General features: G+C 39.2%; 2 protein-coding genes across 4 annotated transcripts in view; one reads left to right on the top strand and one right to left on the bottom strand.

Moving 5' to 3' along the window:
* ltk (leukocyte receptor tyrosine kinase) overlaps nucleotides 1–4276 on the top strand; it is a 93278-nt gene extending 89002 nt beyond the window's left edge. For all 3 annotated transcript variants that reach the window (XM_041812678.1, XM_041812677.1, XM_041812676.1), the window contains one exon: nucleotides 102–4276. In XM_041812678.1, coding sequence (XP_041668612.1) covers nucleotides 102–1133 — 1032 coding nt within the window. In that variant the 3' untranslated portion in view covers nucleotides 1134–4276. The remainder of the gene's footprint in view (nucleotides 1–101) is intronic.
* itpka (inositol-trisphosphate 3-kinase A) lies at nucleotides 2805–27287 on the bottom strand. The gene is made up of 7 exons (XM_041812679.1): nucleotides 26655–27287; nucleotides 15325–15421; nucleotides 13475–13688; nucleotides 10480–10684; nucleotides 7359–7460; nucleotides 6831–6902; nucleotides 2805–5223 (listed from the first exon to the last, which is right to left on the bottom strand). Exons 1-7 carry the CDS (start codon nucleotides 27078–27080, stop codon nucleotides 4951–4953), a joined length of 1389 nt encoding a protein of 462 aa, XP_041668613.1. The 5' UTR covers nucleotides 27081–27287; the 3' UTR covers nucleotides 2805–4950.
* Nucleotides 27288–27389: the final 102 nt, after the last annotated feature.

Raw genomic sequence — 27389 nt, 5'->3', positions numbered from 1 at the left:
ACAATTCTTCAAATTTTCACTATATGTTGAATTTGCATTTCATAGCATTCATTCACTAAAATGTTCTCTTTTTATGTTTGTTCTTTTTCTTCTAAATTTAGGACCCAGATGTTATTAACACACCGCTGCCAGTGGAGTACGGTCCCACCTCAGAAGAAGATGGCAGTTTAATAATCCGTCCTTCTGACACCTCCTCCAGCCTCACTCCTCTTCTGGTATCCCACCCTGTTTCTCAGGATTCCCCACAGCTTGGTCTTCCCTCACTTGGCCTGGGTTCCACCCCTCTCCCTGTGCAGCCCACCAAGCCCCATCTCCTCCTCCAAAAAAACCAGCCAGTCCAACAGGAGGTGACGTCATGTCGTGAGGCTCTGGAGCCATCCTGGGCGGAGCCTGTTCCTGCTCCAGGTTTGTCAGCAGCAGCTGGGTGTGCAGGAGGTCACTGGCTCCACCCTGAGCCTCCTCATCACCAGCCCTGCTCCAGGAACAGCTCCTCCTCAGGCAGCCAGAGGGTGAAGAACAAGACAAAGAACCTTTGGAACCCCACGTACGGCTCCTGGGTGTTGGAAAACTTCAGGGGGAAGAAAACGCTTTCTCACACTCAGTCCATGCCGCTCTCCAGCTCATCTACCAGCAGCCCCATCGCCCAGACTCCTCAGACCTGCAGCTCCTCATCAGAGAGCCATGATGCCAGCTGTGACAACACCACCAGCTTCTGCACGCCTTCAACTCCAGGCCAGCAAGCTGCCATGAGCACGTCCTCCCATAAGACAGCAGCAGGTGGGAGCACAAAAGCTGGGATGGACCTGGCTAAGCTGCAGAGTTTTCCATGTGGTAATGTCAACTATGCCTACGATGAGCAGAGCTACGAGGCCGAGAGCCTCCCGCTGGTGAAGCCCAAAGCTTCAGAAGCCATCACCAACACTGGCTCAGCCCCCAGTGTCTCCTCAGGGTCCAGCCTGGGACTGACATTAGGCCTCCACACCTCCTCTTCCTGTATGCCCAAGCTGCTGCTGAAACGCCATGCCAGCTATGGACATGAAGATGTGAGGAGGCACACCAAAGCCGAGAAACCAACACGGGACAGAGACTCTGGCTTTTCTCTGTCTGAAGACCTTAGTGTTACTCCAATCTAAAAAACAAAGTAGTGCATCAGGGACTCTTGTTGATTTAAGGATCTTAAATCTTAACTGGATTCCTTTTTCTCACAGCCAATGACACGAGTTTTGGATTTCTGGAAGAGACGGTACAACCATGAGGGCCCTCATCACGGTCTAAGAGCCACAACATCAAATTATCAGAGTTCCTGGAATGCTGGAAAACACATTCAAATGCTCACATGCCACAAACATTCCTCTACACTGTGATACAAAGAGAAAACGCTGGACCCTGAGCTCTATCAGGGCTTCTGGTAGCTCAACACTGAAGCTGAAACACAGGATGACATGAAGCCTGCAGGAGCTGGCTGATAGAGTAACTGCTGTAGATGGGACTTCTTTTTCTACCTTTTTGTTTTTTCATGAAAGCTTTGCCAGTATATTTTTGTTGCTTCATAGTAAATGATATTTTTGAGTGCGCACCATGAAGTGTTAAGTAGGACCAGGCAGGAAAATATTGAGACATTGGGAACAGAGTCTTTCAAATTCAGTTTTAAGGTACTTATGATACAGCCAGGTAAACTTATTGGATGACTTCCTGATTTCATGCCTCTTTTTCCAAATCTTCCATTACAGATGGAGTTTGCTCAGTTTAGACAGACATGTTAAAAGGATTTCCAAATATAGGGGGATTAAAGCCTTTGTTTATTCAAATTCGAAGACAAACTTCGGACGTCTGAGTTATAATATGCCACCGAAAGTAACTTAAAACCTAGGTGAAAGCAAACAAACCATAAATTGTTGAGTTAACCTGATAGCCTGCTTCATGTGTCTTTGAAATTAGATATATTTCACATCCATCTGGGCATCACCTCATAGATGGTGTTTGGAAAGGGCAGATCCTCAGGAAAAAATTGGACAAAGATTCTGTCTCTCAAATCTATTACAGCCAATCAGAGCAAAAGAAACATGCATAGAAGGGTACATAGGCTTGAGAGGTAGCCATTATTGTTGTACACCATTAGTGCAGCCTGTGTTTGAATTAAAACTCTTGCCAGAGCTGTTTTGAAGAAGAGCTAGAACAAATGTTGCCAGTTTTGATAAAACTTGCTGCTATAGCTACATCAACTTCAATCCCATCACCAGCAGCAGCCATAATCTACCAACTTGTACTATAGGTAAATCATGCCTGTAGCTACCGCCTCTTTCTTCCCTAAAGACACTGATTGGTCCAGTCATCTACTGACTGACACATGATTCAGCCAAAAGCTTTGCAAGATTGATCTGCCCGCTTTAATTTTAGTTTAGAAACACCAGCTGATCTGCTTGTGTTCCCATCTTTGTGCTGATCAAAACTAACTAACTGATGCTAAATATATCACACAGATACTTTTATTATATTATTATTCTCCCAAATACAAAGAATGCACTCAAGTGTTTTTTGAAGTACTGAGTTTTTTGGTACAAGCAGACTCCTTGTGATTTAAAATCCCAGTCTAGAAATTAAATTTTGAACATTTTTGCCAAACTAAACACATTTGTATTTGGCAGTATATACTTACATTACAGTCCTGACTCTGTTTCCTGATGTCTTGATATTTCTTTGTCTATAGGTTCTTTGCAGAAGACACCACGCAACAATGGCAAGCCCATGTTGGGGGGCAAGAAGTGATTTCTGCATAGTGAAACGCTACCAAAAAGGCCTAGGTGTTTTAAGTGCAAAAATAACATTCTTAATTCTTGAGCTACTTTTGTAGTCTTAAAAGTAGTGAAATATTCAGGCAAAAAATTAGAAAAAAAAAAAATCCTGGACGAGTGGTGTCACACAACACTCATGTATGGTCCGTTTCCGCAAAGTGGTCTGGTTTGGTTCATTAAACCCTGATCTTACCTGTGTTCCCTCAGCTGATGTCAGTCCAGCCTCTCTCAACGTGTCGAATCCGTCTCTTTTAAGAGATCCAGATCATTTAGCTCAGCTCAGTGGAGCTGGTTGTGTGGCTCACAAATGGCTCTTCATTTGGCTTTTTAAATGTGGATTAAATAAGAATAAAGGAAAGTAAAACAAGCACTCAAAAGGGAGCTAGCTACTGCTATTAACATTAAAGAGACACTTGGTAGCACGGGCTCGTTCATGACGGACACATCATTACTCAGTCACTTACCCTACAGGGTTTATTCAGTTGATAGTATATAACTGTCCCAATTAAAAGCATGTTTATGATAAAATGAGGACTTTTGTTAAGCTAGCCTTTTAGGTCCATACAAGACTTCTCAAGACTCTATCCTTCATCAGGATAGCAGACACTAGAAGGTGTAGTGGACGCATTCGCTGTATGTAGAAATTTCCTGATGATAATCGCAGCGCACAGGTCCATTTAGAGCATGTATTAACTTTACTCCATTCCCATTCATTCCTAATGATTGACCCCACTCCCTGCCCCCCAATGGACATTTGCACATCATCGGAATCACGTGACTGCAAAGAACCTGTGAAAGGTCTCATGAATTAAAAGTTTGTGGAGTTTGCTGATAAACATGCAGCTATGAAAATATCTGCTATTTTTGTACTTGGCTTTATACACTGTACTAACCCATCAGTAGCTGTTTTATTTGTATGCATTCATGTTATTGATGGATTTGGATTTGTAGTTGATCACTGCCATTCGATACCTTTACACTGCGTCTGCTAGAGCAGTGCTGGTAGTTCCTATGTTTACTCAGCAGAGGGAGGTATTCAGCTTTGATATAGCAAACATGCTGCTGCAGGTATCTCAGTCTTAACAGTTTTATTTTACATTCAGTATTTATGTTTTCAGGTTATTCGTATTTAATCAGTTAGGTAGACGTGTGTTTTTATTCGGAGCCTAAATGTTACTAGTTCTTTTTTGATGTGTTTGAATGTTACATTTATATATCCTCTTGGTTTACTGTAGGTTTTTATGCTCAGGCCTGCTGATAGAAGTGTTTCTTGATTTAACTTCAAAGTAGAGAAGGCTCACATAGGTTTCAAAAATGTTTGATTGATTTGGGAATTTGTTTTTGTCATCTTTCACAAAGTTTCTGAATTCTTTATGTAGCTGAGGAAGTTATAACCCTCAACCAAAAATGCACTCTATGCAATATACTGTATTCACACGTTCATCTAACCTTACTGTGCCCTAAATAAACATATATTGATCCTTTTTCTGTCATCAGTTTTGTCCCAGTGGTACAAAAAAATAACTGAATCCAGTCCAACAAAGGTAAGTATTTAAATAAATGTTCCCCTTTTAATTCCTTTATATTTTCATTCCTTTGCAGAACATCTGTGACCAAAACCAAAGACTGTGCTTTAACAAACATTGCAGCATTGAAATTTAGCATGTTTTAACAGCACATGAAACAAGAGTGATTAAATGTAATTTTTAAATTAAAGTTTGATCAAATCAGTGAAAGAAATCTAAAATGTTACACAATAAAAGAAAGTTTGTCAGAAAAGTTACAGTTAACTTTATTGTACAGTATTTATGTGCTGTAGTCGGAGGACTATGAGGTCTGTGACCAGTTCAACATCAGCTTTAACTTTCTCTGCCTTTGTTTGATTCATACTTCATGAGCATTTCTTCACAACATCCCTCCCTGAGAGTGAAAAGCAGAAACCCTACTTTTTCACTTCTGTCATGTAGGAAGTTGAATTAGTGTCAGTTTATTTGCTCAATCATTCAGAAACTAGTGACAAGTTGCCTCTCTGCAGTGTCCAGTGTATTTTTTTCTGTCAGTGGTTTATAAAGCTCCCTAACAACTACTCTTCTTAAAACCACCCTCAAGATGTCTGTTAAAATAGTTTGAGTTCCCTTCACCTGTGTAAAAGTCTAATTCACTGAGCTTCTGTTTCTGTAGTTTGACTATTTTCTTTGGTAACTGAGCAACACATGTCTCCACTCGTCTCTTCATCGCTGATAGACTTCAGTGTTTGGATGAGGTTTTCCAGCCCCCACAGGTAGCCATCTTCCCGGTTGCCTTCCTGCCACGGAATTTCATGGTTCAACGTCTGGCCTTCTGGTAATGCTGTGGTCTTTCCAAAGTCAATAATCCAGACCTGGGCATTGCCTGTGTGGTCATGGATAAAAAGCAAAGAGCTGCCAATGACCTGCGACACACAAGAGGGTTTATTTTATTTTATGTCTTCTGCTTTGAGTCAGACATCAATCTATAAAAATACCAACAAGCAATGAGACTTTGTAGGTAATTGAAGCCAAATGAAAGTATTAGAAAATCAGGAGTAATGGTGGAGAAAAGATACTGTACAAGTGTTAATCAGAACACAGCTCAGAACTAGTAAGAAGAAACTAAAGCAAAAAGAAAGGTCTTCAACCCCAGAAATCTGGGTAAAATTAGTTAAAAATTACTATCCAGGAATAACCAAAATTAAACTGAATGCTGTGTTGGAGCCATTGGGAGTACAAGCACATACAAGCTGTCCTTTAAAAGGTTGCACTCTGGAGTTTCTTCCCAAACTGTCAGACTTACTATAGCTGCTACTCGCATTCAGTAATACAACAAAAACATTTTTCCCATCTGAATTTTTATAGTGAAAAAGAGGCCTTTAGATAGGTGGTATCAGCTGTAAAACTCAATTGGACCAAAGCATGGAGCCATACCTAGTTTAGGTGCAAAGTTGATACCAATAGGACAAAAAATGAGCTTTTATCATTGTTTTCAGAGGAAAAGTCTATGCTTTTTTTTAAGCTGGAGACTCCAAAAAGAACACTTCGTAACCATGGTCATATACCTACAATATAAAAGCTGCTACACCTGAATGCTTCAACAAACAGACATCATCTTGGTCTCATAAAGATGACATTTAGAGGAATCCTGTCCAGAATCACTGTCAGTATTACTGGCACACAAATAGCAGAAAAGATCAAATGAAGTGCATTTTTGCAACTTTTTGCATAATTAATGAGCTTGAAAAAAGCAACTTTTATAGTGGGGTAATAGAAATATGAAGGCCAGACAGTTTATAAAGCTTAAGGTATAAACATAAAACGATATATCAAAAAATAACTTAAGTTAAATCTAGCAAAGTTATTGGGGCGAAGGCGGCCTAGTGGTTAGGTCGTCTGCTGCTTCTTTCCTGCAAATCTCTCCTTCACTCTTTCATCCCTGTTTCCTGACTATCCACTGTCCTCTCTAATTACAGGCAAAAAAGGCCAAAAAAATAAATCCAGCAGAGTTAAGAAACTACTGAGGTGGCTAAACTAGCTTGACCACAAGAGCTTCACAAGCTGCTTCCTATTAGCTAAGGTAGATGACAGTTTAGCTTAGCTACGCTAAAAGTATCATACAGTGTTTCAATAACTAAAAGTATAGGGACAGTTTTAATAGCTAGACATTAATAGCTTCAACTGAAGCTGAGTCAAAAGTATTGCTAACATCTTACACAACAATATCTCAACTAGCCAACTAGCTCAATTAGTAAATATAATAGTAGGTCAATGAAAACATTTAGCTAGAGAGGCTGAAGACTTAAGTAAAATAAAGAGTTGAAAAAGCTGACCAGAAATAATCAGTTGTTGGGCATAAAAATATTGGTTATTACCTAGTATTCAAGATTTAAAGCATCCTACAAAAACATCTTTTGGTAAACAGTGTCATCCCTAGAGTACACTCTCTGAAGCAATTTCTGCTGCAACCCTTGAGGGGATTTAAGTTTTTTTTCTTAAACTTGTTGTTCATCTTTGGATCAGTCCTCACCTCGTGTTGTCTGAAGAAGGCTGATGTCTTCAGGGCCTGCTGTATTGCCATCAGTCTGCTCAGGTAAGACTTCTGTGTGCCATAGAAACAGAAATAAGTAGACCATAAAGCACTGTAACACCTTGATTTGATTTCAGATAAGTCTTAATCCAACACAAACCATTAAGAGCCACGGCTATAACAGGGTGTAGACTGAGTGAATACTTGGGAACCATTTGCCTAGTAGAAAACTCAAACTGCATAACTGAGTGAATATTTACTTTCTGCAGTTCAAACACTTCAAGGCTGTTTTCTTCTAACATTAGACAGGCCCCGTCCTTTTTCATACTGTGTCTACAAAATAGTTGACATTTGTCCAAACACTGAACACGGATGTGAGAGCTTAACCCACTGGGTTGTTAGTTTGAGCAGTGTTTGAGTTAATGCCTGAAGGTTTGTTTTGTGTATTCACCATACAGTATGTTTTCTGTCTGTTGTACACACATGACCACAGTAAGGGTGTGTATGAGCTGTGAGGTTGCCACGCACAAGTATGCCGACATTCCCTCCAACAAAGTCTCTGAACACCTGGATGACATCGTCCCTTGAACGGGTTTTCTTAAAGTCGGTTCGACACGTTCCGTCAGATTTCTGAAGAGAGGAAGAGATGTGACAGCATTATTTACCTTGGATGAAAGCAGACATTTTTTACATGAAAAACATGTTTTACAAAGCACAACATGGAGATAAATACACTGTCTGTGACTGGACAAAACCTAATCAGATTCAATGAGTGAAGTTATCCACTGAGTTAGTGACTTTAGGTGTTCCTATAGGATGCATAGTCTTCATCAGTATGGTAGGCCTTGCTATGAGGTTGGTTCTGATGTGATCTTGCTACAGGAGACCCACCTCGCTACAGGTTTTCAAGAATTACTGCAGCTCTGTTACATTGTAAAATACTTTAACACTTTCAAAAGTGTAGTTTACCTTTGAGTAGCATGGCCTGAGATAGATACTTGTAAAGAGTTTTAAAGTTGGTTTATCAGTGCAGAAAAATGCTAATTTATGCATGTTTCCCTCCATTATTGAATTTTGAGCAGCATACCACCCAACTAGAACAGTCATGCATTTATCACCTCAGAAATATTTCAAAGATTCGATCATTTTTAACTTTTGAAGACACCAAGACAATTTAAGATACTTTTATTTCATCCTGTCTGGATTATTGCAACAGCCTTTTTACTTTTCTTACTCAAAAATTCCTAAACAGACTACAGATGGTGCAAAATTCTGCTGCCAGGATTTTTACCAGAACTAAGAAGCATCAGCACATTACGCCTGTTTCGGCATCTTTACATCGGTACGTTTTAGGATCGATTCTAAGATTTTATTAATCACTTTTAAAGCACTCAGCGGTCTCTGTCCCAGTTACATCACAGACCTTTTAATTCCCTATTCCCCTGCATGCACTCTGAGATCCTCGGGCAAAGGTCTTTATTTGTGCCAGAAGCTTGGCTGAAAACTGAGGGGGGCAGAGCATTTTCAGTCCGGGCATCAAAGCTCTGGAACGATCTACCTGAAGTAATCAGGTCGGCTCAAGTCCTGATTTTGAGGACCAGTAACTCAACTTGGACTCAAGCGCTGATGACTTGGACTTGGACTCGGACATGAGCTTTAACTGCATCAGGACTCGAGGATGAAGAGGAGAACTCGAACCGTTTTTTTCATAGACTATTTTATTCTGTTATATGTGTATGTTGTTTTTGTGTGAGAAAACCCCTCATAACTGATCAGAGTTCACACAGCGCCTGGAGCGCGTTCATCTGCATGCGCGTTCACGTGTGTCTAACCTGCTGTCTGTTAAAACAACCAGAGGAGAGAGAGAGAGGTGGAGCAAGCGAGCTTGGGTGTGTGAAGCAGCATGACAGAGAGAGGAGCTGATAGTTTGATAGCTATCTTAAACCTGTGGCTCTTCTATGTATTCCAACAGTAATCTTTACAAGAAATTAAAGTGAAATGCTGTTGGCCTACCGATGAATCGCTGAAAATCTCCATCAGCTGCTGAAAAGCTTAAACTTGTCATATTAGCTGTTGTTGCTGCTGTACAGTAATCCTCTTCAGTCTTAGAGTGATAAAAACTCTTAAATAGTTAGAAATACCAATCCAACGCTGAAATTTGCATTAACATCAGCGAGATAACGCTGATAATGGAGCTAAACTATGTTGGCATATGGTAAAATTATATGTTTAATGTAGGCCTGGTAATATTAATGCGTTAACACTCATGATTAATCTAGAAAGCTTAATGCGTTCAAAAAATAATAACGCAATTTAATCACATGACTAAGTTTGACCACAACGTCCTCCCGTAGTCCTCCTGAGCTGAAAAGGTTATAGGCGGGTCAAACACAGCCAGCAGTGATGAGTGAGAAGACAGACCCAGGTCTGCTTCACAGAAAATTTCGATTTAAAAACCTGCCTGATGGAAGTCTGGGAAAAACAAAAGTTGTGTGTACATACCGTGGTGATGACCTGTCTTTACACCGAAGCACAACGAGTCTGAATTACCACCTCTGGGCAAAACGCATCTTTTTTTAATGTTAGCTATCTACTATTATCCATTTAATCTCAAACAAAAATGCAAGTAAAGAGTAGTGTTTTAAATGTTAGTTTATAGATAATAATAATTATAATAATAATACATTTTTTAGTGAAAAGCGCTTTCAAATTGCTGTACATAATCTTTAAATAATGAAGATAAATGCTTGATAATAAGAATGTTTAAAAATCTAAAAATTACTCAAACTAAAGAAATGTTGTTACTAATCATAATTAATCATGGCATAGTGATGTAATTAACTTTTTTGTGATTAACCTTTTTATGATGTGTTCAAATGTCACACAAAGAAAATTTGAATTTTAGTTTCTAGCGAGAAATCGCAATAGATCCAGTCCTTTTAAAGGAGAAATATTTACTTAAGTAGAAGTATAAGATAGATGTAATGCATGAGTTCCATGTTAAAACATGTCTAATTTTTCCACCTTAATTACAGAACTAATCCTGTTAAAATAATTAATACTATTGATGAAAAGTGTGATCATTAAGGAGTATTTATAAGAGTATCAATTTCAAAAACCAATGACCCTCATCCCAAAAGTCGGTTATCCAGTATATGGTAGTATTTATTTAATTTTTTTATTTTTGTGTGCTCTAAGCTTTGTATCAGATGAATCAAGAATATATGGAAGTTTCACTTCTTGAACTAAATTCCAGAAAAACATACATTTTTCATGATATTCTAATTCTTTGAGATGCACCTGTAGGTACCATTATACTTGGAGAAAATGAGCGACACTGCAAATGAAGAGGGTGCATGGTGGTCCATAGTCTATATCTCGCAGTGTTAATTTTGGCAGCTATTTCTAATTTAATCTTAATTAATAGACAACAATGTCCATAAGTTTTAGTCACATTTAGCCATTTTTACACTTAAGGTTTTAGTCTCAATTTAGTCACCAAAAACTCCAATACTCTCTTCATCTTTACACATATTTGAGAAATATCAAGGATTCTGAATGTCCAGCAGTCCAGTATTCACAGTTTAGTCACATTAAGTCTCTTTGATGAAAACTAAACATACACAAAAGATCTGCCCCCTCCTTCTACCTTGATCCCCTCTATCCTGAATCCCAGCGTGTTGGAGGAGCTCATGCTCTCCCTCCACTGCATGTAGCGAGGTTTGGTGACTCCTCGTTGGGAGTGTTCCTGAGGAGTTGGCCCATCACTGTCCACCTCCACCATTTTCTTGTAAAGGTCCTCCCTTGGCCTGGGACGCTCCCGTGCTCGGACCAGCTCATCCTCCAAATACGTCCTGAAAGAGACAAAAGAGACATGAAGAAAATCCCTCAGGGGAAGGTGTGACATTTTTACAGACAGTTTCAGCAGTGTTCTCTGTCGTTTACTCTGACTTGTATTGAGTTTTTGTGTACTTTAAGTCGGTGGTTGAGTGTGTTTGGATTTCAGCAGTTATCTATTTGCAACAAGTCTGCTTTTGTATTTGTTTTGGATCTCATGATTTTATCACATGTGGCTTTAACAGCAAGATTAGGAATCCTCACAGAAATAAAGCTACATACTTTCCAATACGGAGAACTCATGTTATGCTGCACTATAACTCACACCTGCTCCTTTCTAATCATCTGCTCTCTTTTTGAAAAGTGCACAAAAATGCCCTCACTCATCTGCACATCTGAGAGCGAGCTTCTGTTTGAGTATTAAATTCTCGTGGTGCACAGCAGCATGCTATCACTCAGCTTTTTTTTTAACCAGAGTCGGTAATGTAAAAAATGATTTAAATTTCAGTTTCAGTTTGCAAGCGTGAACTTCCTCTCTGAGCTGAAGGGGGAAGCTGAGAGGAGACTCCAGCGCTGTGTGCTACCATGTGAGAAGTGTTAGTGCTTGCCTAAGTTAGCGGTTTGCAGCTTTGTGGTTGAGATTGTTTTTGAAGAAGGGGAGTCTCCAGGGACACCCTCAGTGTGTGCCTGCACATGTGTAGCCTCAGAAATATATGTATAAAGACACAGAAAGAATAACTTAATGATTTGTTTATATGTGTTTTCCTGTTTTTTGAGTTTAGTGACACTGTGTGCATCTGCCTGCCCATCACCTTTGTGTGTTTGTGTATCCCCTTGTTGAACCGGAAGCAAAGCTTTCATCAGAGCAGTGAGTGTTTGTGCATGCACTGAAACATGCACGTATGCAATCGTGTCTGCATTCATGCATGTTGTGACCGCCTGTTTTTGTGTATTTGTGTGCACATGTTTGAGTCTGTGCACAGTGAGGCACCCTGCCTGCTGTGGCAGGAAGCCAACCATGTAGCCTGCTGTTACAACAGGTGTTCCCTTTAGAGCACAAACACCGCAGGCGGCACGTACTGTCACAGAAACACACAAAATATTGTATTCATCAAGTCCTTAATGCGAGTATTAACATAAACATCACTGTAATGTGGCATCTATTTTAGAAAAAACAAAAATCATTTTTTGAGTTGTGTGTAGGATTGTCAATGCACCAGCATTTTAAACTTTTATATAATACTAGTAAATATCCTGTGAAGTGTTAAGCACCAAATCTTGGCTAATTTCTTGTTTTCAGCTATCTAAAACTGCAGGCAAACCCTTGCACACTGTTTGAACTGCACAAAAACAACAGCAATGTTTCTCTACTAAATGCTGCCAACAACTTGTGCAATTCAGACCGTGCAGGAGCTTGCCAGATGTTTTTATTCCTCTCCTATGCGCATGGCTCAAGATACACATGTAGTTTTTTAACACTTGTGACCTCTTGAACCATTTTTTGGTCACTTGAGTCACATTTTCTGCTTTAATTTTGACTGTGAAACACCCAGCCTTCATATTAAACAGAAATGGGTAGTTATTGAAGATTGGCTGTCTAATGAATTGTAACAACAACACCTTTCTACAGTGTGATGGGGGAAAAACTGTTGAATCACCAAAATTTGGCAATTAGCTTCCATTGAAATCACATTTTTAAACTATCTTATAACAAATGCATAAGGGTGTATTTCATTTCTATTGTCAATATTGTTTCAGAGGTGCAGTCATGCAAAACATGAACGCACATGCTTGCACACAGTCTTAAGTTTTTGCTAAGTGCAGCAAATTTCTGTGGAAGGAGCTATGGTGTCATACCTATGAGCAAGACAGTATCACACACTGCACCTTTAAGGTTAGGATTAGGATACCAGAAGTTAAAAATAAAAAAACTAACCTGCAAAACTTGAGTATAAAACGTTACATAAAGCCAACTACACAGTCTGCTCACAGGAAAAAAGTTTGCCCACCATGGAAACACTCTACGCAGCTAACGTAGCAAAGGCTAAAGCTAACAAATCTATGTTAGCTAAATAGTAAGCTACATAAGTTACATAGCTGAAGAGTGTACACCTTTAACAGTTTTGAAAATCTCATAGACCCATATTTCATGCACTTGATATAGCTATGTAGCTAATGTACCTAAAAGTTACAAAGCTACATTATCTTATGCTACATTTTCTTAAGCTAACTAAGCTTCATGATATACACAGCTATGTTACCTACATAGCTTATGTAGCTACAATAGCATGGGCTATGTTTGCTCACAATGCTAGAGCTTACGAAGCTACATTAGCTTGCATAGAAACATTAACATTGTAGCTAGAATAGCTATAAAATCAAAACGAGCCACTACTTCTAAAACAGGTCTATACATAATCGTTTAATCCCGGATTAGACCTCTGACCCTTTTTTTGTGTTTTATTTACAAAATGTTCTTTAGTCTGTAATGTTTGCATTGTAGTTATTTTGTGAATGTAACAGCCAAACTCTGTTATGAATAAAGGTGAGTTAAAACAAAATATTTGTTTAAAAAAAAAAAATCAGGTTTCTCCAGTCAGTCTTTTAGTTTGTGGTTCAGAAGAAACAAAAGTTAAAGTTCTGGAATTTTTTTATATTATCAATCACTGAAATAACAGTGAATGAAATATCTTCAAAAACATAATAAAAAGGTACTGAAAATGTTTACAACCTTGTTTACATGTGCATTACAGAAATGACTAATAAATATATCACTATGTTTCAAGTCACATAGTTCACTTCCTTACCTTACTCCCATCTTACAGTCCATGACATTAGGAAGGTCAAATGTTGCCAGCAGGTCAGTCATGTGAAGAAAAGACTCTCCATCTTTTTCCACCACACCATGGTAAGTAGGCACAAACGGAAGCAGAGCGTCATCCCTCAGCTTTTCAAAACACTGCATCTCATTTTCAGAGAACTTTTTCAGGATGGTGCCCTCATCTGCCGCTTTGAAGTTTCCTGAGACAAGATTTTAAAAAAGATCTGAGATTTGCACAAACAGAAGACATGACAAGACATAACTTGCATGGAAATTAAATGGTATACCCTGGTGTTAGTGTTAGGGATGCACAAAATTATCGGCATGATATCAGTATCAGCAGGTCGTTGATTAAAAAAGGGAAATTTCAGTTTCAGCAGATAATTTCTGATGATCATTAAAACTGATATGTTGGCTATAAAATCTGCCTATGCCAGCCATAAATATTAGGCATATGAAATGAAGCCTAGTGTCAGTTCATGCAGGACAGTAGTCATATGCCCAGCTGTCTTCAGCTGTCATCTCTTTCTCTCAATACAGCAGTGTATCTAAACATTATGTACTTTCACTTTGCATTGATGCTGATGCACCATGCTGCTGCTGCAGCTTAACCTCCTCCACCCCAGCCTCCTCCTTTATAGCATAAAGCTTGTTGCACCGGCAAATTCAGATTATTGCTAAAATGGATTAATTGCTTTAAATTTCACTGAATTCAATACGGATTGTCATTAACCCTTTACCTACCGCCATAGCGCCGACGCTATGTTTAATATGTCCATAGTATCATTCTCATTGGAAACTAGCAAAAGCTATAATCTCTATATAGTCCCTATCAAATAAACGTAATAAATAAATAAATTACCGTAACTCCGTCAAAGTTTGTTCGATCAGAAAAATTCCAACAGTGTTGGAAAGCTGAGAATTGTGGGCATGTGCACATATATGGCTCATTACAGTACTCGCAACCATATGACGTGGAAATTCATAGCAAAACACCAGTTTTGTATTGTTCTTCGTTTAAATTGCTGACAACTCCATATAATGTGCAAAAATCATTAACCAGATGCTGTAAAGTCAAGTTCAAGCTCTCAGACCTACAGCCATAATAACAAAATATGTCCAAATCACCATTTTCAACTCAGTAGATAAAGGGTTAATGTATCTATTCATATGGGGGTTTCTAGCCATGCATTCCCTGGGAAGTCAAAGCATGATTCCTGGCTAATCCAGGGAGCATCTTTAGGGCAGAGCCAAGTAAGACTGTAGATCAGTTTTGCAATAAAATGGTTAAATGTATAACGAGAGTGTTCCTGACTGAACAAATAAGTCAGTGGAGTTTTAGGCTGGATCAAAAGACCTGCTTCAGCTCAAGTCTTTTCTTTAATTATCATCATTCTTTACACTTTAAAATCTGTTTTAAGGCCTGAAATTTTAGGTCTGAACTACATGTAAGTATCAGTTTTGATATCAGTGTTGGCTAAAATTGATTTTAAGTAAAGGCAAATCAGATATCGGCAAAAAATCCAACATTGTGCATCCCTAGTTTGTATGTAAGTTAGAAATGATTGTTCCTGAGTCTGCATGAGTCAGATCTCTTGAATTCAAAGGTCAACACTTCAATAATTTCTGACAGCATGCAAGTGTTGAAACTGCAACATAGGCGGGCTTCTCACTCTGCCTTTTTTCCTCTCACATAAGCTGCCAAAAAAATTGTGACACTGAAAAGGTCAGTCCTGTGTCAAAAACCCACTAACAAATGCACTGATCAGTGAAGCAACCTGCACTCCAGACTCCTTTAACAGGGATCAATGATGTGATGCTCCAAAGAGGTCGTACCTTTATGCCCGGCCAGCTGAACCCAGTTCAGTTTCTTCCTCTGGGTAGCACTGAAGGGCCAGTGGACAACTGTCTTTAACTTCCACCATGGCTTGCTCTGCAGAAAACACCCAAGAAAAACAAACATGAGTGAACCTGACAGCACAGAGTAGAGCTGTTTTAAAGCTGCATTTAGGTCTTTTTGTATGTCTTTGTGCAGAAAACAATCTGATACAAGAGATGTGGTACAGCCTTGGTCAACCTTAGACTGTCTGGAGAAAAATCTGATCACATAAGCAGTTTTAAAGAGTAAATCTGATGCCAGGCTTTTGTTTTTCCACTGTGTGTGTGTGACCGCTGATGTAGGTCAGTTGAATGCCATTTCAGTGGAAACTTATCAGCACTCAACATCTCAGTTCAGCTTTATGTGCTTTATGTGTGCAGCATCTAAAACTAAAAGCATGGAACAAAAGACACTATCGTTTTTAAAGTTAAGCGGCATTTTGATTTCACTCTGAATAAAACATGCATGGCTTGTCACATTTTAAGAGAAAATCTGCAGTTTTTACACCAAATACTCCCAGGAGATGCTGCACATTTGCTTCTAGCTGCTCAACTCCCACTCACTCCATGTCTGATTTTTTTTTCTTCAACAAAACAATGATTTTACTGAATCTCAACAAAGAACAATGAATAATTAAGACATTAGCATGACTGACAACTGAATGATCTCCTCTTGGCAGTAATGTTGACTTTCCTTTCATGTGTGTTTGTTAAAGGACTCTCCTCCCTCTGTCATCTCTTTCTCCTTCTTCCTCTCTCTCTGTCTGTCACTACACAAAAACACACACAGGCAAGGATAAAACACAGTAACAGCTTGCACATTTCACAGAGACACTGTGCTGCTTCACACTTGTGGGCTACTGCTTGTTTCATTCCCTCCACTCCATCTCTAAAAACACATTTAAGCAGTGATAGGGTTTCTCTTACAGTACTCTTCTGTATCAGTTGAAACCATCTCCATAAACCTACAGGCATTTAAAGGAAAATGTCTTTTGGATCTTTATCTTAAGACTTTCAGAGGTCACTATCATGTGTGCTAAGACTGAAACAGGAAATGAAACCGGGAGTCTCACACTCGAGTGTCTTCACCTCCTCACTATTAGAGAACTGCACAGCAGCAGAGGATCTCTTAAATGTCAGCTGATTCGCTTCACTTAATATGTTTGTTTACTGATAATATCACACTGTGGAGGTGTTCTACTTCTTCTAACTTGTTGTGTTACGTTGCTGCTGCAAGTCTTTTACTTCAGTGACACGCAGATTTGAACATGGCTTTTCTAAAACGTGTTTTAATGTCTTATCCACACACACAAAGGGAATGGAAACATAAAGAGCCTGCAGCTCTCTCTGTATTTACAGTTCAAACATGCTCTGACTTTGACTCTTATCTTTAATCATGTTTTTGACCCCGCTCAGCCTTGATGGCAGAAATCTCAGTTTGTACTGATAACACTTCTGTCGCTATGCGAAACACCTCTGATTACATGCTACATTCTAAATCTGCTGGAAGAAGGCTTTAAACTTTTGAAGTTTAAACAATTTGAAGTTGAAGGATGAAGCAATTCCTAAATATCAGTTCTTAAAACTGACTTTAAGGTATAAGGAATGATAAAGACCAAAATGGTGCATTTTGGCCATCAGACAAAACACTGTTTGGCAGTTATTGAACACTGCACATCACCACAAACACACAATCCCCAATGTGAAGAACGGTGGTGGCACCATCATATTGTAGGGATGCTTTCAGCAGTCGGTGTAGGTACTAGATCTGTCCAGGGGCCTGCACCTTCATCCTGCACTTCCCTGCGCATTGACTACAGCAACTCCATGTGGCAAACCACAAAGCGGCCGAGTTGATTGATGGATTAATATTTTAGTCATTCATTTTAAAATAGATATTCTTGTTTTTTACCTCAAGAAAACGATTTTGTTGTAAAGTACTTATTACTCTTTACTGTAAATAGTTTTTTCTAACCTTGCAAAGCAGATGGATTCACCCATTTCCGTGTTTCTCACTGGTGACTCCATCTTGCAAAGCTCCCATCTGAACTGTTTGGGCCTGGTTAGAAAGTGACAGGACCAGTCAGCAGCCAGGGGCAGTACTTTCGTGATGAGTCGTGACGTAAGCAAGCAGCAACAAGAGGCTGGTGCAATTATGGTGGAAGACATTAGCGTAAAAGCTGCTAAAGCATCAGTTTTATCAGAACTAGACGACATTTCTTTGTTAAAAGAAGAACAAAGAACAGCATTAAGTTCTTTTCTTTTTAAAAACAACAGAAGTCGTGTACTGACATGTCCACAGTTGCCATGGTTTGCGTTATGCAGTTCTCTATGGAGTAGCAGCGTTCCTCAGTAGCGGCTACGTCACGTATTTTGTTGCTCTGATTGGCCTGTGAAGATGTGATAGACAGAACGTTCATCCAATCATCCTCTGAGATTTTTTCAAAGGCTCTGCCCTTTCCAAACACTGTCTATGAGTGGTTTACTGGATGGATGTGTGAAACAAATGCATCTGGCATGTCAGGTTAGTTTTTTCATGAAGATCCTTCTTTTGTAGGTAAAACTAATATTTTAACTATTTAATAGTAGAAATATATTTGTAATGACAAATATATAAGATAATAAAAGCAAAAAAAAATCATTTTAATGTGTAATTTATTTCTTTTCAAAGATAAATTATTTGTTCTCTCTCACTTGTTTAGAAAAATATTGTTTAAGACATCAATCACGGATCATCCTTCTGATAAACAGCAAAAGCAAACAGTGAGCCAAGGCCATTTCAGACACAGTAAATGTCGGAGGATCAAAATATTTTATTAAAATTGATGTTTCTCACACCCTCAGCATCAGCACCAAACATACAGAGGGTTGAAAGCGGGTAATTCGGAGGTAAAGAGAATGTCAAAGTATGACTAACATTACAACACTAAAGTTAGCTTTCAAAATTAGCACCATAGAAATCTAATCTAAGTGTGACATCAGATAGGCTGATATTTTTAAACTAGTTTAAGCTGATACCGATATTGGTACCAATATTTAAGTGTAGTTCAGACCTTAATTAAGTCCTTAAAATACACTTAAAAGTGTAAGGATGATGAATAAAGAAAAAGACTTCAGCTGAAGTAGGTCTTTTGGTCCAGCCCACAACACACTAACTTTTTTTGTTTTCAGGTTGATAAAGCTGTTGGTACAGATATCATGCCAATAATATAGCTCATCCCTAATAATTTTGACTTTAATCCCTCATGATTAACACCCACTGAGGCCTTGAACTGCTTCTAACTCATAAACCACTGAAATCCAGCTATTCTTTACTTTCCAGTACAAGCATTGAAAGCTAGACCAGCTAGAAAACACTGACTGGTTACATCAACAACAGTGTTTCATTATGTTTTCTATGTTAAAACTCCACTTTATGGTAAAACTTGAGTTAAAAACAAAGAAAGCTTTCAGCACTGCCTAATTACAAAGTAAACGATGCACTTATAGGTGATTAGGTTTGTTTACTCTTGTGAATGGAAAGGAAACTTTCTCCCTCTGTTTGCTCTCTGGTTAGTTAAACACTTTCTGCCTTGTTAGACACACCTTCTTTTTGTAACACTGGGCTTGTTTGTGTGTGACCCACTGACATGAGTGGATCTGGTCAAATAGAGCAGCCATAGGAAAGGACCAGATGTCTTAATTAAGTAGTATTTTTTATACATGATACTGTACATGAATATTTTGTTCTGCAGAGATAAAACAAATCGTCACAATAGCAGAAACTGAGGACATAGCGTTAGTTCAGGTAGGCCACAGAGTCAAGCGCTGCCATAACTGAAATCAGCTGATCTAATGCAAGCCAGGCCAGCTGATTGGCTCTAAGCACACTATTAGCTAATCGCTCTCATGCTGCTTCATTACCTCCGCCAAGGAGGTTATGTTATCGGCAGGGTTTGTTAGTTTGTTTGTTAGTTTGTTAGCAACATAACTCAAAAACCTATGGACGGATTTTGATGAAATTTTCAGAAAATGTCAGAAGTGGTATAAGGAAGAACTGATTAGACGGTGATCCGGATCCATGATTTTTTTTTAAGGATTCTTTAAAAGATAGAGCTAATGGTGGAGGTCTGCGCTCTCCGAGTGCTTTTCTAGTTTAAACTGTGCTTGCAGTTTAAATAGGGCACTATGCCACTCTCTTTGCAAGCTGCACTTGCAACCCTCCTCCACCCCAGCTCCTCCTTCATTCTGCATCTGACTTAATCAATGTCTTTCTGTTTTTTTTGCTGTTACTATCCCTGCCTTATGCTTTCCTTTTTGGCACAGGAAGAGTGGGAATGTGTGCTGTTCCTGTTTAATATTTTCCAGGTAGGCTCATGAAAGGGCAGGGGGATCCCAGAACAGCCACACTGCCGAACATAAAAATACTCTTAACACTTTGAAATGTAGGGTGGTGCTAAAGCTTCATCGAGGGGCCGTTGTGCCAGGTCCCAGGGCTGGAGACAGTGGGGGACCGGCCGGAATCCAGCTCGACATGTGAACACACGTGCCTTTTCACCCCTGGTAATATGCCCAGAGATCCCCTGCAGTTTTCAGGCCCTTGGGACATCCAAAGCACGACCAGGAACACATGGCAACCTTACTCACCACATCCAACCCCTACTTCTCCCTAAAGGTGTGGACTTTGTTTTTTAATTTCAAACGATTATTTTCCCATGTCCCTAATCACATGCAGGGACATCCAGAGCATATATTGGGTTGTGTCAATCCACCTTACTGCAGCCGGAATATTTGGCCCAAACATGCCTAAAATTCATGCAAAATAAGTAAAATAAAAAGGAATTTATTTCATGGCCAAATAGAACAACAATGAAACATTTACCACATGAAAAAAACCTATTGACAAAACTAGTGTTACATGGCAACTGGCAAATCTACATGACAAATCTGACCTTTGGCTCCTCTCCTGCTTTCATTTCCTACTCTGTCTTCTCTACTGTTCTATCAAATAAAGACATAAAAGCCCAAATCAATCTTAGAGAAAAAAAGTACACAAATGTATTGATCTTCAGTCTTATTTGTAACCAAAAAAGGGAGAGCACACATTAGTCTAAATTACATTAATATGTTGGCAACATATGGAAAATTGAATACAAGTAGTGAAGAATAAGGTAAACAAGGAAAACCCAGTTGGAAGAAAGTTATTTGGTCTGATGAGACAAAAATGGTGCTTTTTGGCCATCAGACAAGACGCTATATTTGGCAGATACCAAACACTGCATATCACCATAAACACACTGTGAAGTATGGTGGTGGCAGCACCATGCAGTGGGGATGCTTCAGCCCATGAAGGCTTGTAAACGTACAGGGTAAAATAAATGTGGAAAAACCTGGAGGACAATCTTATTAAGTCTGCCAGAGAACTAAGGCTTGGGAGAAGATTTATTTTCTAGCGAGACAATGACCTGAAGCATACAGCGAAAAACTACGCAGAAATTGAATTTCTGGAAAAGCAGATGGAACTCATGAAGAATGAGGTAAATCTCATCTTTTCCCCCAACTGTTTTAAATGTCAGTGTACTTGGGTAATTCAAATAGTAGGCAGGAGTTTACTTGCAATTTTTGTCTTCTAATTTTGTGGCTGTGATATTACACAAGTATCAATTATGGATGCACAATATTGGATTTTTGCCAACATCTGATATGCCATTATTTAGAAATTAATTTTACCAATATTAATACTATTACTTAAATTTAGTTCAGACTGAAAATGTCAGTCCTTAAAACACACTTTAAAGTGTAAGGAATGATAACAAATAATCTACAATAATAATGATCAGTTAGTCCAGCATAAAACTCCACTAACTTTACAGCTGATACAGGCAGATTTTTAAGCCAAAATAATCGTTATAAATATTGGCAGAAATGTCACATCTGATATCGATATCATGTCGATTATATCTTTCAACGCTTGTATCAATATTATCATTTTACTGAACTTTAGGCCTGCCATTTTTTTTCTAAAACTCATTTAACATCGCACAATGGCAAGATGGGGTCATAAGAAGCATATAATGTTTTCTTAATCTACATTGACATACAGGATATTGTTTTGTCCTGCATCTCAGTCTTAAAAAATGAAAATGTTTCCCAGCTTTAGAATGAAAACATCCAATTTTCAGTGCTCAAATCTTTCCTGACAGAGAAAGAATTACAAGCGACAAAGTGTGAGTCACTCTGCAGCTGCTGTTGGTCACATCTCAAGCCTTAAATTTGATTAATGTGTCATCTACCTTATTTTTTATCTAAATCACTGTATAATGATCTCAAGTCTGCTCTTTCCACTCATACATGACAGTGACTTACTGAACCACTATGACTTGCATTCAAGAGTGAGCAACCAAATATTGTGAAGCACCAGTGTCTCTGACTTCCTGAAGTGTTTCTTTGTTAAATGTCAAAGGCCAAGGCTTAGATTAGCCACAAAAACACACTATTACACAATGACCTGATCTGTGCCGTACTTTGTGCATGTACGAGCTAAAGAGGCTGAAACAAACAATAAAAAAACAACAGAGGAGACCACACATTTCTATATAGGTGGCAATGTATCTGAAGAGCTAGAATTGACTTTTTCACTCGAGAAAGCCTTTACACTCGACTTCACATGACAGTGAGTGAACACTGGAAAATATCCTGCACACACAGGCTTAATGGGCAATGTTTATTCAGTGTGTTTAAAGGAAAGTGACAGCTGTAGACCATGTATGGAGAAAGCAACCAGGAAAGTCTGAACATGTGAGTGTGATGTGGTGACGGTGTTGACAAAAAGCAGATTACGCCGTTAACAATGGAAATCAAGGGCTGAGTCACTATGATCACACTCAACTTCGACACAAATCGCACTCAAAAAACAAGATCCAGTGACAAATCTAAGTGCACAATACCAGTTACTAAAAAGGTGTCTTGATAACTCTGTGCATGTTGATGCTTTCTGTCTTGATAAGCTTTATCAGCCAAGAATACCAAACAAATTTCCACCCTCAGGGTTCATGATGTGTGTGCTGAAGGAAGAACACAATGGTTAAAGGTTGGAGATTACAGCTCTAAAAACATGGAGCATTTAAAACATGTTTATTTTCAAATTAAACTCAATTTAATAAAAAATAGATTCACAAATGATTACTGTCACAAAACAGAAAACAGTAGGAAAACTAAGAAAGAAGCTTTTTGTGTTTATTTGTGATTATTTGGCTTAATGGTGTAATAATTTGGTTTGATTTTTAAGATTGCATGGTATCATTAACATGGTATTAAGGGCTTTAATTAAAACAAGATTTTTTCAAATAGGGAAAATCACACTTCCTGAGGATTGCCCTGCAATTTTCCTGCAGTTATTTCTTCAAATGTTACTGTATATCAATCCTTTTTCATCATCTCAAACATAAGAATAATAATATTAATAATAAATACATCCTTCAAGTCTTAACAGATAATATATTTAGGGGGAATTTTATGCTCTGAAACTAACTTTAGAGTCATGATTATGAGCCTTAAAACAATCTTTGAAAATGATACAATCTAAGTTATTTCAGTGAAATATAGGGTTGAATAGTACTGATTTTGCTAATGCACTGATATTCCAAAATTCATTTTAGCTGGCACTGATACCCATACAGGGGATCTCAACAAAATAACAATATCAAATAAATAATATAAATAATATCAGAAAGTTACATTCCCATATATTCTAGATTCATCTCATACAAAGTGAAATATTCCAAGACATTTTCAAAAATCCCCTATCTTAAAACATTAAAATATTGTGGAAAAAGTCCAATATGTAAAGGTTTCCTGAGCCTTCATTTTGTCACTCTGGTTCAGTAACAGTGGTGGCCAAAGTACTCAACTTCAGTGTTTGAGTAAAGTACAGATACTCCTAGTCAAATTTTACTCCAATGTGCAGTCACGGACAAAAGTATTGGCACACCTGGAATTTTTCCAGAAAATACATCATTTTTCCCAGAAATTGTTGTAATATCAAATGTTATTGGTATACACATGTTTATTTCATTTCTGCGCATTGGAACAACACAAAGAGGGTTTGCAGCACCCAGTGCTGCCTCTGGCACTGGGTGCCTTGACTATGTGCAAGGAATCATGAAATCTGAGACTATCAAAAGATTTTGGGCTACAAAAATATAGGGCCTAGTGTCAGAAAGCTGGGTCTGCGTCAGAGGTCATGGGTGCTTCAGCTGGACAATGACCCGAAACATACCTCAAAAATCACCAAGAAATGGTTGGAGACAAAGCGCTGGAGAGTTCTGAAGTGACCAGCAATGATTCTGGCTCTAAATCCCACTGAACACCTATGGAGAGATCTCAAAAATGCAAAATTGCTGTTGCAAAAAGGCACCTTTCAAATCTGAGAGACCTGGAGCAGTTTGGAAAAAAAGAGTGGTCCAAAATTCCAGTTGAGAGGTGTATGAAGCTTGTTGATGGTTATAGGAAGTGTTCGGTTTCAGTCATTTTTTCCCAAGGGTGTACAACCAAATATTATGTTGAGGGTGCCAACAATTTTGTCAAGCCCATTTTTTGAGTTTTGTGTAAAATTATGTCAATTTTAGCTGTATTCTTCTGCTTTTTTGTGTTGTTCCAATGCACATAAATAAAATAAACATGTGTATACCAAAAACATTTGTAATTGCAACGATGTCTGGGAGAAATGGTGTATTTTCTAGAAAAATTCCAGGGGTGCCAGTTAGAGCCTGGCCAAAATGGGATTTTTGGGGCCAATGCCAATACCGATATTAGGGTCTAAAAAAAGCCGATAACCGATATATCGGCCCATATATATGAAATAAGAACATTAATATACACAGGATATATACTGTACATGAACACAAATGTGGACGTGAATAACCAGTTGCATTTATCTTTGTTTATTTCACAAATATGCAACTTAGACAACATTAAAACACTGTATAATAGTCTTTTATTGTGGCTGTGGACCATTACACAGGAAAATGATAAATGGAGAGCCATATTTACACCGTTGTGGCAAATATGCACATAGAATATGTTTACAATATGTTTCTTGATAACCCTGAGGAAGGCCACAAGCTTAAATGCGCCTATTTTATAAGGTTGTTCTCTAAAGATCTACTATTAGTGAAACTTTCTGTCCCCACACTAGTAGAATATGTCACAGGAAAGATAAATACCATATGAATGCTTTTCTGGTTTGTGCTTTTCAAAGTAAAAGCCTGGTTTAGCATTTGTATAAAGAAACTCTGTTCACTTGTACAGAATGCTTTTATTTTGAATAGTTCCCGACAAACTTCCTCTGTACACTGAATCAAGTCGCCTTTAGCAGGGTTTATTGAGGTAAAACTTATGAAGAAGGACAGGGCTTTGAGAGCAGGGAGATGCGGCTGACATGCCGAAAACTCTCGCCCTGTGTGAAAGCCGCACCGGCACGACCCGGAGCTGACACGCGCAGCACACGCAAGCAGCAAAACAAGCTGTGTGAGTCCGACTGCAGCAGGGACTGCTGCGCGAGGACTTCGCTGCCTGTGAGTGCTTAGGGACAGGGAGGGACCCACGGCAGCAGCCACTGCTCACTGAGAAGAGCAACAACAATACGTGCTTTCACGTCAGAGTCGCCAAAACTCTCCAATAACACCAGAAAAAGTCGTTAGATTTGTCGCTAGTTGCTTTTTAAAAAAAGAGTTGCTAGAGGGGTCTGAAAACTTGCTAATATAAAGACAAAGTCGCTAAGTTGGCAACACTGAATGGGGGAGAGCTGCTGCTGAACTCTGTGGTTGAGGGGGAGGGGCCAGGCTCGGGCTGAGTTCAGCAAGGACACACATAGAGCGACAGGAGCAGAGATAAAAACCCCACGCAGCAAGAAAGTTAATATATCGGCTACATATTGGCCGATGTTGATTACTCTGTGATACGCTATAATCGGCCTGCCAAAAATTCGGTCGGGCTCTAGTGCCAATACTTTCATCCATGACTGAATATTATTACTTGAGTTGAAGTAGTAGAGAAAAATGTTTAAGTATTCAAAGTACTCTAAGGTATGGCAAGTCCAAATAGAACAAACCACATGAACAGAGATGATCGCTAAACACACTATGGAAAAAACTTCAGGGAAAAAGCAGCAAGTAACGAGAGGGTCTATAGTGGAGTAGAAAGTACGATATCAGCCTGTCAAATATAGCGCAGTAAAAGTAAAAAGTCTCCCCAGAAAATTACACTCAAGAAAAGTACAAATACTTAAAAACTACTTAAGTACATTTACTTTTTTACTGTCTACCACTGTTCAGTACACACAACCACAGTCATGGGGACGATTGCTGACTTGGCAGAGGTCTAGAAGACAATCATTGTCATCCTCTACAAGGAGGGTAAGCCACAGAAGGTCACTGCTAAAATGGCATGGAGTGTTACAAAAATATTTGTCCGTCTGGTGCTCTACAGTGCAGGGATCCACCTTAAAGTCAGAGTTCTTACACTTTAAAGTGTCAGGAATAACAATGAATAAAGACTTCACCTGAAGTAGGGTTTTTGGTCCAGCCTACAATATTTACAGCTGCTATAAGCTGATTTTTTTCAGCCAAAATATCCATTAGAAATAACGGTAGAAATGTTCATATTGATACCAATAATTTACTTTTCGAGCTAACATCTGCCGATACCAATATCATGCTGATAATAGAGTGCATCTCTTATAATACAGGCATAAAAAGCCCAAAAGCATAGACTATTTGCTGACTTTAGACCTATGTAGACATTGTGCACGGGTTTGTCTGCAATTTTTTCTGAGTATGTAGAGCATCTGTTTTTGTTTATATCACTGTCCTTTGATTATTACTTGTATCACATCAGTTTTTAAAATTTTGGTATTGTGATAGCCCTACTTTTAAGTTCATTTTGCCTCCTCTCTGCAGTCAGAGATCCCAGAGGACTTCTGTGAGGAAGTAGAACAGTTTGCTGACTGCTGTTGGTGTGCTGCTGTGCTTCACTGTTTTCTAAACATCAGCGCTTTTCTGTAACATGAGAGATATGGGGGATGCAGATATGAAATGACACAGAGGAGGTCAAGGATGCTTCATGTGGGCAGACTTAAGCAGATTCATTGATGTTTTATGTAACAGCTGATAATTTAAACAGTGTGTGGGATTATTTTGTGTAGCCTTGGACTTGTAAATACCATCAACTGCTGTGAAATATTTTCTGCATTTATACATGAAAGCTTTAAACCACTTTGTCAAAGTCTGCAGAAATAAGTTGTAGCTCACCTCTCCTGTGTCAGGGGCCAGGACCAGAGGCTCCAGCGTGATGATGCCTTTGCTTTTGCTCTCGTTGTCACTCAGTAAATCATCCTCGGACTCCACAACAGATGAGCCCGTGGATGAGATGGACGAGTTAGACAGTTTTCTGCGCAACGTGCCCTCCACCGGATCCTCCAAGTCCTCCTGCTGTATCTCCCGGGAGGAGCCGCCTCCCTCCGGGGTGATGGTGACCTGCGGTACCTGTCGAACATCCATCACAGTCGGCTCTCCGGTTGAGGATGAAGCAGTGATCTGAGCAGCTTTCTGAGCAAGACCATCGCAGATCTGCGAGGACTTCCCGGCTGGTCTTCGCTCTGAACGTGACCCTTCGTTTATAGGAGTCCCTGAAAGCCCTAAATCTTTGGAGCTCTTCCTCCTGCACTCTTTGGGCATTGGAGATCCGTCGTGAGAGCGCACGAGAGGCGCAGAAACGACTCAAATTAGCCTTCAAATCTGGTCATTTCACTTTCAGAACCACACTATGAGTACAGCCGATCATCTGCGGGACTTCCTTGTTTGTTGTACGAGTTTGCACTCATCAAAGAACTCCGGCAGTCTCTCCGTGTGCTGCTGGAAAGGGGAACCCCTCTCTCTCAGGAGGTGGAGTGGCTCGCGCGTCTACGTGGTTTTACACGCACACGCGTGCCGGCGCACTCCTTGCACAACTGTATGAGTTCATCTTCCGCATTGAGTCTCGCGCTT

The sequence above is a fragment of the Cheilinus undulatus genome, linkage group 18 (assembly GCF_018320785.1).
Source record: "Cheilinus undulatus linkage group 18, ASM1832078v1, whole genome shotgun sequence".
NCBI lineage: Eukaryota > Metazoa > Chordata > Actinopteri > Labriformes > Labridae > Cheilinus > Cheilinus undulatus.
Note: the sequence above shows the minus strand (reverse complement) of the source record. Positions and strands in the feature narration are given on the sequence as shown.

What these genes read in the sequence shown, in the direction of transcription:
- itpka (XM_041812679.1), bottom strand. Translation starts at nt 27,080, where the DNA reads ATGCCCAAAGAGTGCAGGAGGAAGAGCTCCAAAGATTTAGGGCTTTCA. An exon ending in GACTGTAAGATGGGAGTAAG is followed by an intron (nt 10,685 to 13,474) that starts GTAAGGAAGTGA and finishes TGTCTCTTTCAG; the next exon opens with GACGTATTTGGAGGATGAGC. An exon ending in GAGGGAATGTCGGCATACTT is followed by an intron (nt 6,903 to 7,358) that starts GTGCGTGGCAAC and finishes TATGGCACACAG; the next exon opens with AAGTCTTACCTGAGCAGACT.